The sequence below is a fragment of the Mesocricetus auratus genome, unplaced genomic scaffold, assembly GCF_017639785.1.
Source record: "Mesocricetus auratus isolate SY011 unplaced genomic scaffold, BCM_Maur_2.0 Super-Scaffold_100009, whole genome shotgun sequence".
Taxonomy (NCBI): Eukaryota; Metazoa; Chordata; class Mammalia; order Rodentia; family Cricetidae; genus Mesocricetus; species Mesocricetus auratus.
This window is the reverse complement of record NW_024429193.1, coordinates 79,342,015-79,357,902: the sequence shown is the minus strand read 5'-3', so window position 1 is coordinate 79,357,902 and position 15,888 is coordinate 79,342,015. Positions and strand designations below refer to the sequence as shown.

The 15,888-nt window shown below is 39.9% G+C and overlaps 1 protein-coding gene across 1 annotated transcript in view; it reads right to left on the bottom strand.

Moving 5' to 3' along the window:
* Wdr49 (WD repeat domain 49) overlaps nt 1-15,888 on the bottom strand; it is a 174,685-nt gene that overhangs the window by 35,200 nt on the left and 123,597 nt on the right. The window contains exon 15 of the mRNA XM_040752640.1: nt 605-786. Within this exon, the coding sequence (XP_040608574.1) occupies nt 605-786 (182 nt within the window). The remainder of the gene's footprint in view (nt 1-604; nt 787-15,888) is intronic.

Here is a 15,888-nt window from a genome sequence, read left to right as displayed (position 1 = left end):
TTGGGGAACCAAGTCCTCATACTAGGTTGCCTTGCCCATCCTTAATAAAAGGGAGGTGTTTAGTCCTTCAGAAACTTGATATGCCATGCTTTGTTGATACCCATGGAGGCCTGCCGCTTTCTGAACAGAAACAGAAGAGGAGTGGATGGGAGAGAGAGGAGGAAAGGGGAAGGGTAGAATAAGGGAAGGTATGTGAAATAAGTAAATAAACTTAATTAAAAAAAAAAGAAATCAATGCCTGCATGCCTAGTACTGAGGAGACTGTGGAAAGATGATATTCAAGAACAAGCTAGGTTGCAAGGCAAAATCTTCTCAAGGATCCCCTGACAGAGACAGAAAGACAGACAAAGACACAGAGACAGAGGAGAATAATAAGTATGAGGTGAGTGAAAGAATTAATAACTCAATGGAGGCAAGACGTAAAATACATGAGTATTTTATATGAATATGTTTATACCATGTACAAAGATTCAATAATCTCCAAACATTAAGTAAAGTTTTGAGGTTGTCATTGGATAGCTGCATAACACCGCAGGAAGTTAGGTCCAGCTGTACCCATGTCTTACTTAGACCTCACATCTAGATAATGATGAAAAGCACTTACATGTGTGTTGAATCGGCTTTACTTTCCTCAGTAGGTAAAGAGACTTGCGTTGAGTCTGAGCATGACTCCTCTTTAGAAAATAAAGGATTTATTTTCATTCTTTCCTCTTGACTTTTACTTTCTATTAAATTAGCATCTCTTGTAGGAAAAGAAAAATAGTTTTCAATATCCCAATGGCTTGCCTAAAAATGAAAATATATTTACTTTCATAAAATTCATTTTCACCTAGCATTTATGCTTTTCAAGATTAGCAAATAAACTCTCATTGATATTTACAAACAAAAATGACCAAGACCAGCTGTGATCTTAGTCTTGTAACAGAGATGACATGCATATGACTTTTGTAAGGGTAGAAGATGAGCTGCTCCATAAGAAAGAAACAAAATGTATCCAATGAAATTATAATGAACAATAAAATAATTGCCATTATAATTTTAGTACCTGAAGTAAAAGAAGGTAAAAATATGGGAAAGCATTTTGTTAAAATTTTTATAATTAATTTTGCACTTTCTCTTCACACAAATTTTTAAGTGGCCTCAGAAACAAACCTAGTTATTAAATCTTCCCAGAAAAAATGGCTATGGTAGTTGTCATGGGCTTTGGCTACAATGATTTATACAGCAATAGCTCTGTGAGTCCACACGTGCATCAGTCCTGGTGTGTTTGGAAAGCACGGTTTCCTTGATGTCCTCCACTCCCACTAGCTCTGACAATCTCCCTGCCTCTTCTTCTTCAGAGTTCCCTGAGCCCTAAGGGGAGGATTTTGATGGAGACATCCCATTCAGGATTGAGTATTCCAAAGACTCTTGCTCTCTACACATTGGCCAGTTGTGGATTTCTGTATTTGTTCCCACCAACGGCAGAGGAAGCTTCTCTGATGATGGCTGAGCAGGACACTGTTTTATAAGTTTCTGTTAGAAGACAGAAACTGTAAGTGAGTCACCACAATTAGATATTGTCTTTATAAGAATCGCTGTGGTGATAACGTTTCTTCACAGCAATAAAAAACCTAAGACAGTGTGTCATAGAAGCATTGGGATTTGAAACCTTGGCATCAATCACAGTCTGTAATTTTGACATCAGACTAGACTTTTACATTTTTCCTGACTTGAGCAGACTTTACTTTTCACAACTTTAATCCATCATTGAACGCTTGCCAGGTAATAGAATGTTAGTTTGGTCTCTGCAATCACTCCCATTTTTTTCCCACAGGAAGCCTCTCTGGACAAGGGAACTATCTATGATTATAGTTGAATATCATTAGGAATCATGTCTTCATGTCTTTTTCTTTTTCTTCCTCTTTTTCTTTTTCTTCCTCTTTTTCTTTTTCTTCCTCTTTTTCTTTTTTCTCTTTGTCAGTCATATTTGGTTCTACCCTAAATTTCTAGACGACCCATTCTCTGGCTCCTGAGGATCAAGGCAGTACAGGGCATGGGCTCCCTCTTGTGGAGCGGACCCCAAGTTGAACCAAACATTACTTGGCCCTCACACCTGTTCTCTACCACCATGGCCCCAGATAATCTTTCAGGCAGGACAGACTGTAGGTCGAGGATTTCGTGGCTGGATTGGTGTCCAGGTTTTTTCTTTCTATAGCCTGCAGAGCACCTTCTCACGCGAAGGAGATTAAAACGAAGGATCCAAATTGGCACCAGCTTGACCTCTGTACATTCAATGGGCTCTGCGGATATGGTCGGCAATGGGGTCCCGTTGTCAGTTTTCAGAGAGAAACCTTCTATCCTAGCGAAAGCCTGGAGTATTTACTGGACTCCAAGGGACCCCTCAGTCAACAACTTAACTGAATGCAAACCGGTCCCACTGGAAGCCTTCTCTGTCTACAAAAGATGGCCAGTGCAGACTCCATATCCTCCGTTACTAGGAGCCCTCACTGGAGTCACCCTCATAGATTCCAGGAAGTTTCCACTGCACTAGGTTTCCACATATCCGTCCACAGTGGTCCCTGATTCCACCTGTCTCTTCCCACACTCTCTCCTTCCCACATGCTCCCAGTTCATCTTCAAAATTTACTGTACTTCTGCTTCCCAGGGAGGCTCATGCCTCCCCCCTCCCTCCCCACGCCATCCTCCCCCGCTCTTCTTTTTACCTAACCCTCTGGTTCTGCGGATTGTAGCTTGCTTATCATTTATTTTTTAATGGCTAATATCCACTTATAAGTGAATGCATACCATGTTTATATTTCTGGGTCTGAGATACATCCCTAAAGATGATTTTTTTTCTAGTTGCATCCATTTGCCTGCAAATTTCATGATGTTATCTTTTTATGGACTGAGTAATACTTCATTGGGTAAATGTACCAGATTTTATTTATTTTTTCTTCTGTTGAGGGACATATAGGTTGTTTCCATTCTCTGGATATTATAAATAAACGTGTCTGTTTTTATGCTAATACGTGGCCGTCTTCATTACTATGGCTCTATATTCCAATTTGAAATCAGTGATGGTGATACTTAGAGCAGATCTTTAATTGTTTGGGATTATTTTATCTATACTGGGTTTTTTTTTTGGTTTTATGAGACAGGGTTTCTCTGTATTGTTTTGGAGGCTGTCGATCCAATCCAGCCTCGAACTCACAGAAATCCGCCTGCCTCTGCCTCCCGAGTGCTGGGATTAAAGGCGTGCGCCACCACCGCACCTGGCTATACTGGGTTTTTTTGAAGTTGAGAATTATCCTTGTAAGTTCTGTTAATAATTGTGTTGGCAGAGACAGCTGACCTGAGCTGGGAGCTCAAACTCTGAACTGGAGAGCCTGCATGGGACCTACCTACGCTCTCTGCATGTGTGTGACAGTTGTTCAGCTTGCTCTGGTTGTCTGGCCCCAGCAGTGGGATCAGAACCTTTCCTTGGCACTTGAACTGGCCTGTGGGATTCTATTCCCCGTGCTGGGTTACCTCAGCTTTCCAGCATGGGAGGAGTTTGATCCTGCCTCAACTTGGTGTGTTGACACCCATGGGAAGTCTGCTCTTTTCTGAGTGGAGATAGAGAAGTAGAGGGAGGGGATGTAGACATGAGGTAGGAGAGGTAGCAGAAGGAGGAGGGAGAAAGAACTGTGGTTGGTATTAAAATAACTGAAAAATTATTTTTAAGAAAGTTGTGTTGGAAATTTGACAGCAATTGGATTGGATCTGTAGATTGCTTTTGGTAGGATGGTCAATTTTTACTATGTTTATCCTACCAATCCATGTGCATGGAATATCTTTCTATCTTCTGATATCTTTCATTTCTTTCTTCAAAGACTTGAAGTATTTTTATCAGATAAATCTTTCCCTTCTTGATTAGAGTTTAACCCAAGATACTATTTTGTGGAATAATATGAGGAGTACTGGATTTAATTTTTTTAAATATGAGCTAAAAACCATTTGGCCCTGGGTTTTGGGGGGTTAGAAGAGTTTTAATAACTACCTCTATTTCACTAAGGGTTGTAGGCATTTAAATTGCTTATCTAACTGATCTTGACTTAACTTTAGTAAGTGGTAGCTATTGAAAATTTGTACATTTCTTTAGATTTACCATTTTGACAGAGTGCAGGCTTTTAAGTATACCCTTCTGATTCTCTGTATTTCCTGGGTGTCTTGCCACCTTATCATTCTTGACTTTGTTAATTCAGTTATTCTATCTTGTTCTTTTAGATGTTTGGATAAGAGTTTGTCTATCTTGTTGATCTTCTCAAAGAAGCTACTCTCTTTCATCAATTGTTTGTTTTGTTCTCTTTGTTTCTAGTTTACTCATTTCAGGCCTGAGTTTGATTATTTTTTTTGTCATCCGCTCCTCTTGGGTGTGCTTACTTGTTTTTGTTCTAGAGGTTTCAGATGTACTGTTAAGTTTCTAGAATGAGATCTCTCTATTTTTTAAATGAAGGCACTTAATGCTATGCAATTTCCTCATATCACCACTTTCAAAGTATTCCTTAAGTGTGAAGAAGCCATATATTAATTTTCACCAAATTCTAGAAACTCTTTAATTTCTTATTTACTTCTATCTTAACTCATTTCTTTCATTCAGTAAAGATTCAGGTTCCATGAGTTTGCAAGGTTTCTGTTATTGTTGATGGCCTGCTTTAGTGCCTAGTGATATAATCGAATGTGGGAGTTATTTCAGTTTTTTGTATGCGGTCCATTTTGGAGAAAGTTCCATGAGGTACTGAGAAAAGGGAATATTATTTTGTCTTTTTGTGAAATGTATATACTTGTTTGGTCCATTTTGTTTATAATGTCAGTTAGCTGCAGTATTTCTGTGGTTAGTTTTCACCAGGATGACCTGTCTATTTGCAAGAATTCAGTATTGACCTCGCCCACTATTGTTGAAAATCAATATGAGATTGAACCTATAGTAGTGTGATTTTTATAAACTTGTTTGCCCTTATGTTTATGGCACAGAATTTATGAGCTGAAATGTCATCTTCCTAGAATTTTCCTTTGATGAGTATGTAGTATCCTTTCCCATCGATTTTGATTAGCTTTGTTTGAAGTCTATTTTGTTACATGTATTTTTATTTAAATTAGAAAAAAAGCTTGTTTCACATTGTTTCACATGTCAAACCCAGCTCCCTCTCTGTCCCCTCCTCCCCCACCATTCCCAACCCCCCAACCCCCACCCAATCCCCACTCCACTCCCCTGGGATGGTGCGGCCCTCCATGGGGGAATCTCCAAAGTCTGTCATTTCATCTAGAGCAGGTCCTAGGCCCTTCCACATGTATCCAGCCTGAGAGAGCATCCTTCCATGTGGAATGGGCTCCCAAAGTCCATTTCTATGCCAGGGATAAACACTGATCTACTACCCCAGGCCCCATAGATTGCCAAGGCCTCCTCATTGACACCAAAATGTGGGGGGTCTGGATAAGTCCCATGTTGGCCTCTCAGCAATCAGTCTGGGGTTCATGAATTCCCCCTTGTTCAGGTCAACTGTTTATGTGGGTTTAACCAGCCTGGTCTTCACCCCTTTGCTCATCACTCCTCCTTCTCTGCAACTGGTTTCCAGGAGTTCAGTTCAGTGTTTAACTGTGGGTGTCTGCATCTGCTTCCATCAGCCACTAGATGGAGACTCTAAGATAGCATACAAGGTAGTCATCAGTCACATTATTGGGGAAGGGTATTTAAGGTAGCCTCTCCACTATTGCTTAGGTTGCCAGTTGGTATCATCCTTGTAGATCTCTGAAAATCTCACTAGTGTCAGATCTCTCCTCAAAATTATAATGACTCCCTAATATGGTATCTCTCATCCTGCACTCTATTCTTCCCCTGACTCAATCTTCCTGTTCCCCCATCTCCAACTCTCCCCTCCTCTTCTCTCGCTCTCTTTCTCTCTGCTCCCTCTTGCCTCCCTCCAAAGTTCCCAATCCTCTCAGGAGATCCTGTCCCATTCTCCTTCTCCAGGTTACTATGCATATCTCTCTTAGGGTCATCCATGTTTCCCATACTCTCTGGTGGTAGGGTTGTAGACTGGGAATCCCCTGCTCCATGTCCAAAAACCAAATATGAGTGAGTACATAAAATGTTTGTCTTTTTGTGACTGTGTTACCTCACTGAGGATGGTTTCTTCCAGTGTCATCCATTTGCCTGCAAATTTCAAGATTCCATTGTTTTTTTTCCCACTGACTGGTACTCCTTTGTGTAAATGTACCACATATTCTGTATCCACTCTTCAGTTGAGGGGCATCTAGGTTGTTTCCAGTTTCTGGCTATTTCAAATAATGCTACTATGAACATACTGGAGCAGATGACCTTGTTGTATGATTTTGCCTCTTTTGGATATATGCCTAAGAGTGGAATTGCTGGATTTTGTGGTAGACTGATTCCCATTTTCCTGGGAAATCTCCATACTGATTTCCAAAGTGGCTATACTAATTTGCACTCCTACCATCAGTAGAGGAGTGTTCCCCGTTCTCCACATCCTCTCCAGCCTTAACTGTCTTTGGTGTTTTTTATTTTAGCCATGCTGACAGGAGTAAGATGATATCTCAGAGTTGTTTTGATTTTCATTTCACTGATGGCTAGGGATGTTGAACACTTTCTTAATTGTCTTCCAGTCATTTTAGATTCCTCTATTGAGAATTCTCTATTTAATTCTGAACCCCACTTTTTAATTGGATCCTTTGGTGTTTTGGAGACTTGCTTCTTGAGTTCATTCTAAATTTTAGAGATCAGCCCTCTGTCAGATGTTGGGTTAGTGAATGCCTTTTCCCATTCTGTGGGATGCCTTTTTGTCTTGTTGACTGTGTCCTTTGCCTTAGAGAAGCTTCTCAGTTTCATGGGGGTCCCATCAATCAATTGTCAATCTTGGTGTCTGTGCTACTGGTGTTATGTACCAAATTTTTTCAAGGTTAGCAACCACTTTCTCTTCTAAGAGTTTCAGTATGGCTGGATTTATGTTGAGGACTTTGACCCATTTGGAATTAAGTTTTGTGCATGGTGATAGACATAGATCTATCTGCAGTCTTCTACCTACCAGCATTCAGTTATGCCAGCACAGTTTGTTGAAGATGCCTTCTTTTTTCCATTGTATACTTTTAACTTCTTTGTCAAAAGTCAAGTGTTCATTGGTGTGTGAGTTAATATCAGGGTTTTCAATTTGATTCCATTGGTCTAGCTATCTATTTTTGTGGCTATAGAGCTATAATAAAGCTTGAAGTCAGGGATGGTGATGCATCCAGAAATTCCTTTATTGTACAGGGCTGTTTTGGCTATCCTGGGTCTTTTGTTTTTCCATATAAAGTTGATTATTGTCCTTTCAATGTCTGGGAAGAATTGTGATGGGATTTTGATGTGGATTGCACTGAATATGTAGATTGCTCTTGTGAAGATTGCCATTTTTACTGCTGATCCTACTACTGTTGATCCCACCTATCGAAGAGTATGGGAGATCTTGCCATTTTCTGGTATCTTCTTTAATTTCTTTCTTTAAAGACTCAGAGTTCTTGTGATACAAGTCTTTCACTTGTTTGATTAGCATTATCCTGAGATATTTTGTGCTGTTTGTGGCTATTGTAAAGGGTAATGCTTCTCTGATTTCTTTCTCAGCCCATTTATTGTCGGTATATAGTAGGGTTACTAATTTTTTTTAGTTAATCTTGTATCCTGCCACTTTGCTGAAGGTGTTCGTCAGCTATAGGAGTTCCCTGGTAGAGTATTTCAGGTCAGTTATGTAAACTATCATATCATCTGCAAATAGTGAAAATTTGTCCTCTTCCTTTCCAATTTGTATCCCCTTCATCTCCTTTTGTTGTCTTATTGCTCTAGCTAGAACTTCAAGTACAATATTGAAGAGATGTGGACAGCCTTGTCGTTTTCCTGATTTTAAAGGAATCATGTTGAGTTTCTCTCTATTTAGTTTGATGTTGGCTGTTGGTTTACTGTATATTGCTTTTATTATGTTCAGGTATATTCCTGTTATCCTTGATCTCTCCAGGGTCTAAGGGATGTTGGATTTTATCAAAAGCTTTTTCAGCATCTAGTGAGATAATAGTGTGGTTTTTCTTTTGCAGGTTGTTTATATGGTGGATTACATTGATGGATTTTCATATGTTGAACCATCCCTGCATCCCTGGGATGAAACCTACTTGATCATGGTGTATGATTTTTCTGATGTGCTCTTGGATTCAATTTGTCAATATTTTATTGAGTATCTTGCATCAGTTTTCATGAGGGATATTGTTCTGTAGTTGTCTTTCTTAGTCGTATCTTTGTGTGGCTTGGGTACCAAGGTAATTGTAGTCTCATAAAAAGAGTTTGGCAACAAACCTTATGTTTCTACCATATGGAACATTTTGAGGAGTATTGGTATTAGCTCTTCTTTGAATTTCTGGTAGAATTCTGCATTGGAGCCTTCTGAGCCTTGGCTGTTTTTGTTAGGAGAATTTTGATGACTGCTTCTATTACATTAGGGGTTATAGGTCTGTTCAAATCGGTTATCTGTTCTTGATTTAATATTGGTAAGTGATATTTATGAAGAAATTTGTCCATTGCCTTTAAATTTTTGAATTTTGCAGAGTATAGTTTTTCAAAGTTTGATTTGAAGATTCTCTGGATTTCTTCAATGTCTGTTGTTATGTCCCCTTTCATTCCTGATTTTGTTAATTTGCATGTTCTCGCTCTGCCTTTTTTTTTTTTAGTTTGGATAGAGGGTTGTCTATGTTGTTGATTTTCTGTAAGAACCAACACTTTGTTATATTGATTCTTGGTATCATTTACTTTATTCAAATTTATTAATTTCAGCCCTCAGTTTGAATATTTTCTGGCATCTACTCTTCCAGGGTGAGTTTGTTTCTTTTTTTAATAGAGCTTCCAGTTGTGCTGTTAATGCTCTGTGTAACTATTCTCCAGTTTCTTCATGTGGGCACTTAGTGCTATGAACTTTCCTCTTTGTACTGCTTTCAAAGTGCCCCATAAGTTTGGGTATGTTGTGTCTTCATTTTTCATTGAATTCTAGGAAGTCTCAGTTCTTTCTTTATTTCTTCCTTGACCCAGGAATGGTGCAATTGAGTGTTATCCAATTAGCATGAGTTTGTAGGGTATCTGCAATTTGTGTTGCTGTTTAATTCTAACTTTAAAACATGGTGATCTGATAGGATACAGAAGATTATTCCAATTTTTTGTATCTGTTGCCTAGTATGTAGTCAATTTTAGAGAAGGTTCCATGTAGTGCTGAGAAGAAGGTATATTCTTTTGTGTTTGGATGAAATGTTCTATAGATGTCATTTAATCTCAGTTGTATCATAACTTCTGTTAGTTTCTTTGTTTCTTTGTTAAGTTTCTGTTTCATGTTACTGTCTAGTGGAGAGACTGGGGTGTTGAAGTTTCCCATTATAACTGTGTGAAGTCTTATGTGTGCTTTCAGTTTCAGCAATGTTTCTTTTAATAATGTGGGTACCTTTGTATTTGGAGCATAGATGTTCAGAATTGAGACTTCTTCCTGATGGATTTTTCCTGTGTTGAACATGAAATGACCTTCCTCATCTCTTTTTATTGATTTTAGTTTGAAATCTAATTTATTTGTTACTAGGATAGCTACACCACTTTGTTTCTTGGGTCCATTTGATTGGGAAATCTTATCCCAACCTTTTACTCTGAGGTAATGTCTGTCTTTGAAGTTGGGGTATGTTTCTTGTATGCAGCAAAAGGATGAATTCTGTCTTCATATACATTCTGTTAGCCTGTGTATTTTTATAGGCAAATTAAGGCCATTAGTATTGAGGGAAATTAATGACCATTGAGTGTTAATTCTTGTTTGTTTTTTATTTGTTTTTGGTGGTGGTATTGTTTGTGGATTTATCCTGCTTTTTCTTTTGGCTTCTGGTAAAATGATATTATCTATTGCCTATATTTTTGTGAGTGTAGTTAGCTTCCTTAGGTTGGAATTTTCCTTCCATTACTTTTGCAGGGATGGATTAGTGTATATGTGTTGTTTGAATCTGTTTTTGTCATGGAATATAATGTCCTCCGCATCTATAGTGATTGGAAGCTTTGCTGGGTATGGTAGTATGGGCTGGCATCCATGGTCTCTTAGTGTTTGAAGAGTATCTATCCAGGACCTTATGATTTTCAGAGTTTCCATAGAAAAGCCAGATGTGATTCTGATAGGTTTGCCTTTATTTGTTACTTGGTTTTTTCCTTTGCTGTTCTTAATATTCTTTATTCTGTATCTTTGGTGTTTTCATTATTGTGTGTTGAGAGAACATTTTTTGCGGTCCACTCTCTTTAGTGTTCTGTAGGTGTTTTGTACTTCCATTGGCATGTCTTTTTTTAGGTTGGAAAGTTTTCTTCTATGATTTCGTTCAATATATTTTCTGCACATTTGAGTTGGGTTTCTTCATCTTCTTCTATACCTATTATTCTTAGGTTTGGCATTTTCTCTGTGTCCAACATTTCCTGGATATCTCGTGTTATGGAGTTGTTGAACTTAAGATTTTTCTATGGCCGATGAATCTATTTTGCCTACTGTATCTTCAACACTTGAAATTCTCTCTTCCATCTCTTGGATTCTGTTAGTTATGCTTGCATCTGTAGTTACTGATTGTTTATCCACCCATTCTATTCCCGCCATTCCATCTGAGTGTATTTTTTTAATTTTCTCTATTTCATCTTTCAAACCTTGCACTGTTTGATTGTTTCTTGCAATTTTGGTTTGTCTTTTCTTTCATTTCTTTAAAGGATTTTCTTATTTGCTCTCTTAGGGTCTCTGTCGTCTTCATGAATTTGTGTTTTTGTTGTTGTTATTTATATTTTTTATTTTTAAATTTAAATTAGAAACAAGGTTGCTTCACATGTCAATTCCAGGACTCTCTCCCTTTTCCTCCCCACCTCCCACCAACCCCCCCAATATCCCCTCATTTCCCCCAGGGAGGGTGAGGCCCTCCATGGGGGTGTCCATAGTCTGTCATTTCATCCAGAGCAGGGCCTAGACCCTCCCCTGGGAGTCTAGGGTGAGAGAGCATCTCTCATTGTTGGACGGGAGCCAAAAGTCCATTTGTATACCTGGGATGAATACTGATCTACTATCCAAGACTCAATTGATTACCTAGGTCTCCTCACTAACACCCACATTCAGGGATCTTCATCAGTCCCATGCTGAGTTCCCAGGCATCAGTCTGGGATTCAAGAGCTAACCCTTGTCAGATCAGCTGTTTCTGGGGCTTAAACCAGCCTAGTCTTAACCCCTTTGGTCATCAGTCCTCCCTCTCTGTCACTGGGTTTCTTGAGTTCAGCTCAGTGCTTAGCCATGGGAGTCTGCCTCTGCTTCCATCAGCCACTGAATGAAGGTTCTGTTTCCCAGACCCTCTGGTCATGGGACTGTAGGCTGGCACTCCCCAGATCTATGTCTAAAATCCATATATGAGAAAGTACATGTCATGTTTCTTTTTTTTGTGACTGGGTTACCTCACTTAGGATGGTTTCTTCTAGTGCCATCCATTTACCTGCAAATTTCAGGATTCCATTGTTTTTTTCTGCTGAATAGTACTCCATTGTGTAAATTTACCACAATTTCTGTATCCACTCTTCAGTTGAGGGGCATCTAGGTTGCTTCCAAGTTCTAGCTATTACAAATAGTGCTGCTATGAACATAATGGAACAGACATCCTTGTTGTATGAATGGGTATCTTTTAGATATATGCCTAAGAGTGGAGTTGCTGGGTCCTTGTGGTAGGTTTATTCCCATTTTTCTGAGGAATCTCCATACTGATTTCCAAAATGGCTGTATGAGTTGGCACTCCCACCAGCAGTGGAGCAGTGCTCCCCTTTCACCACAACCTCTCCAGCATAAATTGTCAATGGTGTTTTTGATTTTAGCTTTTCTGACAGGAGTAAGATGGTATCTCAGAGTTGTTTTGATTTGCATTTCCCAGATGGCTAAGGATGTTGATCACTTTCTCAAGTGCCTCTCAGGCATTTTAGACTCCTCTATTGAGCATTCTCTATTTAGTTCTGTAGCCCGCTTTTTAATTGGATCCTTTGGTGTTTTGGAGATTTGCTTCTTGAGTTCTTTGTAAATTTTGGAGATCAGCCCTCTGTCAGATGTGGAGTTAGTGACTATCTTTTCCCACTCTGTAGGCTGCCTTTTTGTCTTGCTGACTGTGTCCTTTGCCTTACAGAAGCTTCTCAGTTTCAGGGGGTCCCATTTATTAATTGTTGATCTCACTGTCTGTGCTACTGGTGTTATGTTAAGGTCATTCTCTTCTGTGTCATCTGTGTTGGGATGTTTGGGTTTTGCTGGTGTAGAGTCCCTAGACTCTGGTGATGTCATATTAGTTTTCCATTGTTGAATGTGCTCTTATATTGTCATCTTCCTATCCCTTTTTCCAATGGATACAGGTGAGGTTTCTTCCTCTCCTGGTTGGTATGGGTCCAAGGTTCTCTTCTCGAAGGTGCAAGCAGATCCTAAAACTCTGATGGGTCTCATGGTGGGTGTAGGCAGATCTGAACCACTCCCTCTCCTCATAGGTGGGAGCTGGATTAGAACAGTACTGCCAGTAGACTGGAGGTTTCTTGTGAGCCAGGTCGAGTCGATCTGCCTGCAGTCCCCAGGCCAGGAGATCCCAGAGTGGGCAAGGAGAAGGAAGTCAGGCTTGAGGTGGTGGCTCATCTCTGCTCTGAGTGGATGTGGGAGTAGACCAGTGCTTTTTGCAGGCTTGTGGTTGCTTGGTCCGCTGAGTGTAAATTGACCTGCCTGCAATCCCCAGGCCAAGAGATCCCAGAGTGAACAAGAGGAAGGAAATCAGGCTGAGGTGGAAGCCCACCTCTGCCCTCAGTGGGAGCAGGAGTGGTCCAGCAATCTCATCAGGTTCTCAGTTGCTTTGTCTGCAGGGGGTGGCATGTAGAACCCCTGCAGTTCCCAGGCCAGGAGATCCCAGAGTGCTATTTTGTTATATATTAAAATGGCTACAATACCTTGCTTCTTAGGTTCACTCTCTTGGATGATTTTTTTCCAACCCTTTACTCTGAGGTAATGTCTATCTTTCATGTTGAGGTGCATTTCTAGTGTGCAGCAGAAGAAGGGATCCTGTTTCTGAATCCATTCTGTTAGCCTGTACTTTTTTATTGTGGAATTGAGACTATTTATATTGGGAGACATCAATGACCAATGATGTTAATTCCTGTTTTTTTTGTTGTTGGTAGTGGTGGTCTTAGTGGTGGTATGTGAGTATTTGTGTGTGTGTGTGTGTGTGTGTGTGTGAGAGAGAGAGAGAGCTTAAAACCTGCCTCCACAGTGTCACAATTCTCCAACAATGTCACACATACTTCAACAATACAACACCTCCAATAATACTGCTCTCTGTGATCCTATGAGAGACATTTTCACTCAAACAATGACATTCTACTACCTGGTACTCATAGGCTCATAGCCATATCATAATGCAATGCAAAATGCACTTAGTTCAACTTCAAAAGTTCCCTGTCAGTCAAGACAGATAAAGTAGAATAAATGAGTATATTAGTCAAAGAACACATTGCCAACAGATTTCTAGCTTTGATGTTTTCCTTCACTGTCTATATTTGTCTACCCTGGAACTCTCTCTATAGACCAGGCTAGCCTTGGACTTGGAGATCTGCCAGCCTCTGCTGGGATTAAAGTTGTGCAATATCATGCTGAGTCCTAAGCTTTTTAAAATTTCCTTTTCACTTTTCTTTAATTTATTTTCACAAGGTTGAAGCTTAGCTGGGTGAGGTTACCACCCCCATTTATTCCATTTAACATTAGACTTTTCTTTAATCTGTTTATATTTCCTTGTGGGGACACCAGATCTTGATCAGAAACCCATTTCCCCTTCGGCCTGGGAGCAGGCAGCTGTGAGATGTTTACTGAAAACAATTCAGTGCTATAAAACTCTTGATAGGGCTCAGATAAGGGCTCGCTCACTGAAAAACCATGACTTTGACACCCCTTCCAGCTAGATGCCTCTTCCTGTTCCCCTGCTGTGTCTCCCCGATTCTGGGGCTGGAGATTAAACCACCAGCCAGGAGGGTGAGAAGTCTGGAAAGAATTGTATGTAGATGGATGGCAGAAGTCCTTAAAAAAGGGAAGCTCTTTTTTTCTTAGAGACTTCTCTCTCCTAAGCGGACTTGGAGTCTCCTCCTAAGCTGACTTGGGAAACATAAAGTTTTCTTAAAGCAACCTACCGGTCTCTGTGTCATCTATCCTGACCACCTCGCTACATTCTCGGATGCAGGCTGCACAGCAGGTGCAACATTTCCTGGTGCTCTTTTTCTCTTCAGATTCTACATTTTGAATTTTTCCTTGCTCAGCTTGTTCCTTTTCATTATGTATCTGCGCAAGACTGTCCACTAATAACTATAGGACACAGTCTGCTCAGGGATGTTTTGATATCACCTTGGCAAACTCAATTAATCCGAAATCTTCAACTTGGACTCAGACTGATTTTTCAGACAAGGGCAAAGGCAGCCACATTCTTTGCCAAAATATCACAATAAGGTTATTATTCTCCTCTGAAACCTCTTGAACTGAGCCTTGACAGTTCAAATCACACTCAGCACCTCTGTCTTCCATGCCCCTACTAGTATGATACATTAAGCTCCACTTAAAAGTGTCCAAATCCCTTTTCTAGTCCAAACTCACAAAGTGTTCCACATTCCTCCAAACAAAAACATGGTTCAACTCATCATAGCACAAAGCCAGTTCCCGTTACCATTTTTGGTCTTAGTTTGGGTTATATTACTGGAAAGATAGCTCTTACAAAGGATAATATTTCATTGGGGCTGGCTTACAGTTCAGAGGAGTCCATTACTGTCATGATGGGAAGCATGGCAGCATGCAGGTAGACATGGTGCTGGAAGAGAGGTAGCTGATAATTCTACATCCAGATAGGCAGGTAGCAGAAAGAGAGAGTGACACTGGCTTGGCTTGAACCTCTGAAACCTCAAAGCCCACTCCAGTGACACACTTCCTTCAACAAGACCACACCTCCAAGAACATCACTCCCTATGAGTTTAAGGGGGCCATTTTCATTGAAACTACTTGAGATTCTCTCTTCCATCTCTTGCATCTATTGGTGAAGCCTGCCTCTGTGATTCCTATTCAAAATCATAAATGTTTCAGAATTCCTGTTTGTGTGTTTTCTTTATTGCCTCTATTTCCATTTTATGATCTAGAAGAATTTAATTTTTTTCTGTCAATAGGGTTTTTTTTTGTATTTTATTCCCTTCCTTGAGGGTATTTATTTATTTATCTTTCAGGTTGCCTATCATCATCATGTAGTTGGTTTTAAGGTATTTTTTTCCTTGTGCTTCAACTGTATTGGAGCATTCAGGGTTTGCCGTGGTAAAATAGTTGGGTTCTAGGAGAGACATATTACCCTGATTGTTACTAATTGTTTTCTTATACTGGCATCTACTCATATGTGTTTGGGATGACTTTAGGTCCAGGTGTTGATTTAGGTCAAGTTTGTTTCTCTTTGTTTGATGAATGTTTTGTTCCTGGGTTCCTGCTTTCTCTCTGGATTTTTAGAGAATATGCTGCCTTGTGCTGCCTATTTTCCTGGTCTTCTCAGCTAGTGTGGTCATGGGGAATGCCTGTAGGTGTTTGAGTCTGGTGTATAGTGATGAGTGGGGAGATGAAGGCTAGGCAAAGATGGATTGAGTAGGGGGCGAAGAGAGACTTCAGCTGGTTATCTCTTGGAGCACTAGAGATGAAACTTGGTATTTTTTCTAAAAAATCCAGCAATAAACATGTTGAACCTTGAAGAGTCACCATCTTTCCATGTCACATTGAAGGGAGCAGACAAAAGTACCTTGGTCTAAGTACTGTCATTTTTACTTCA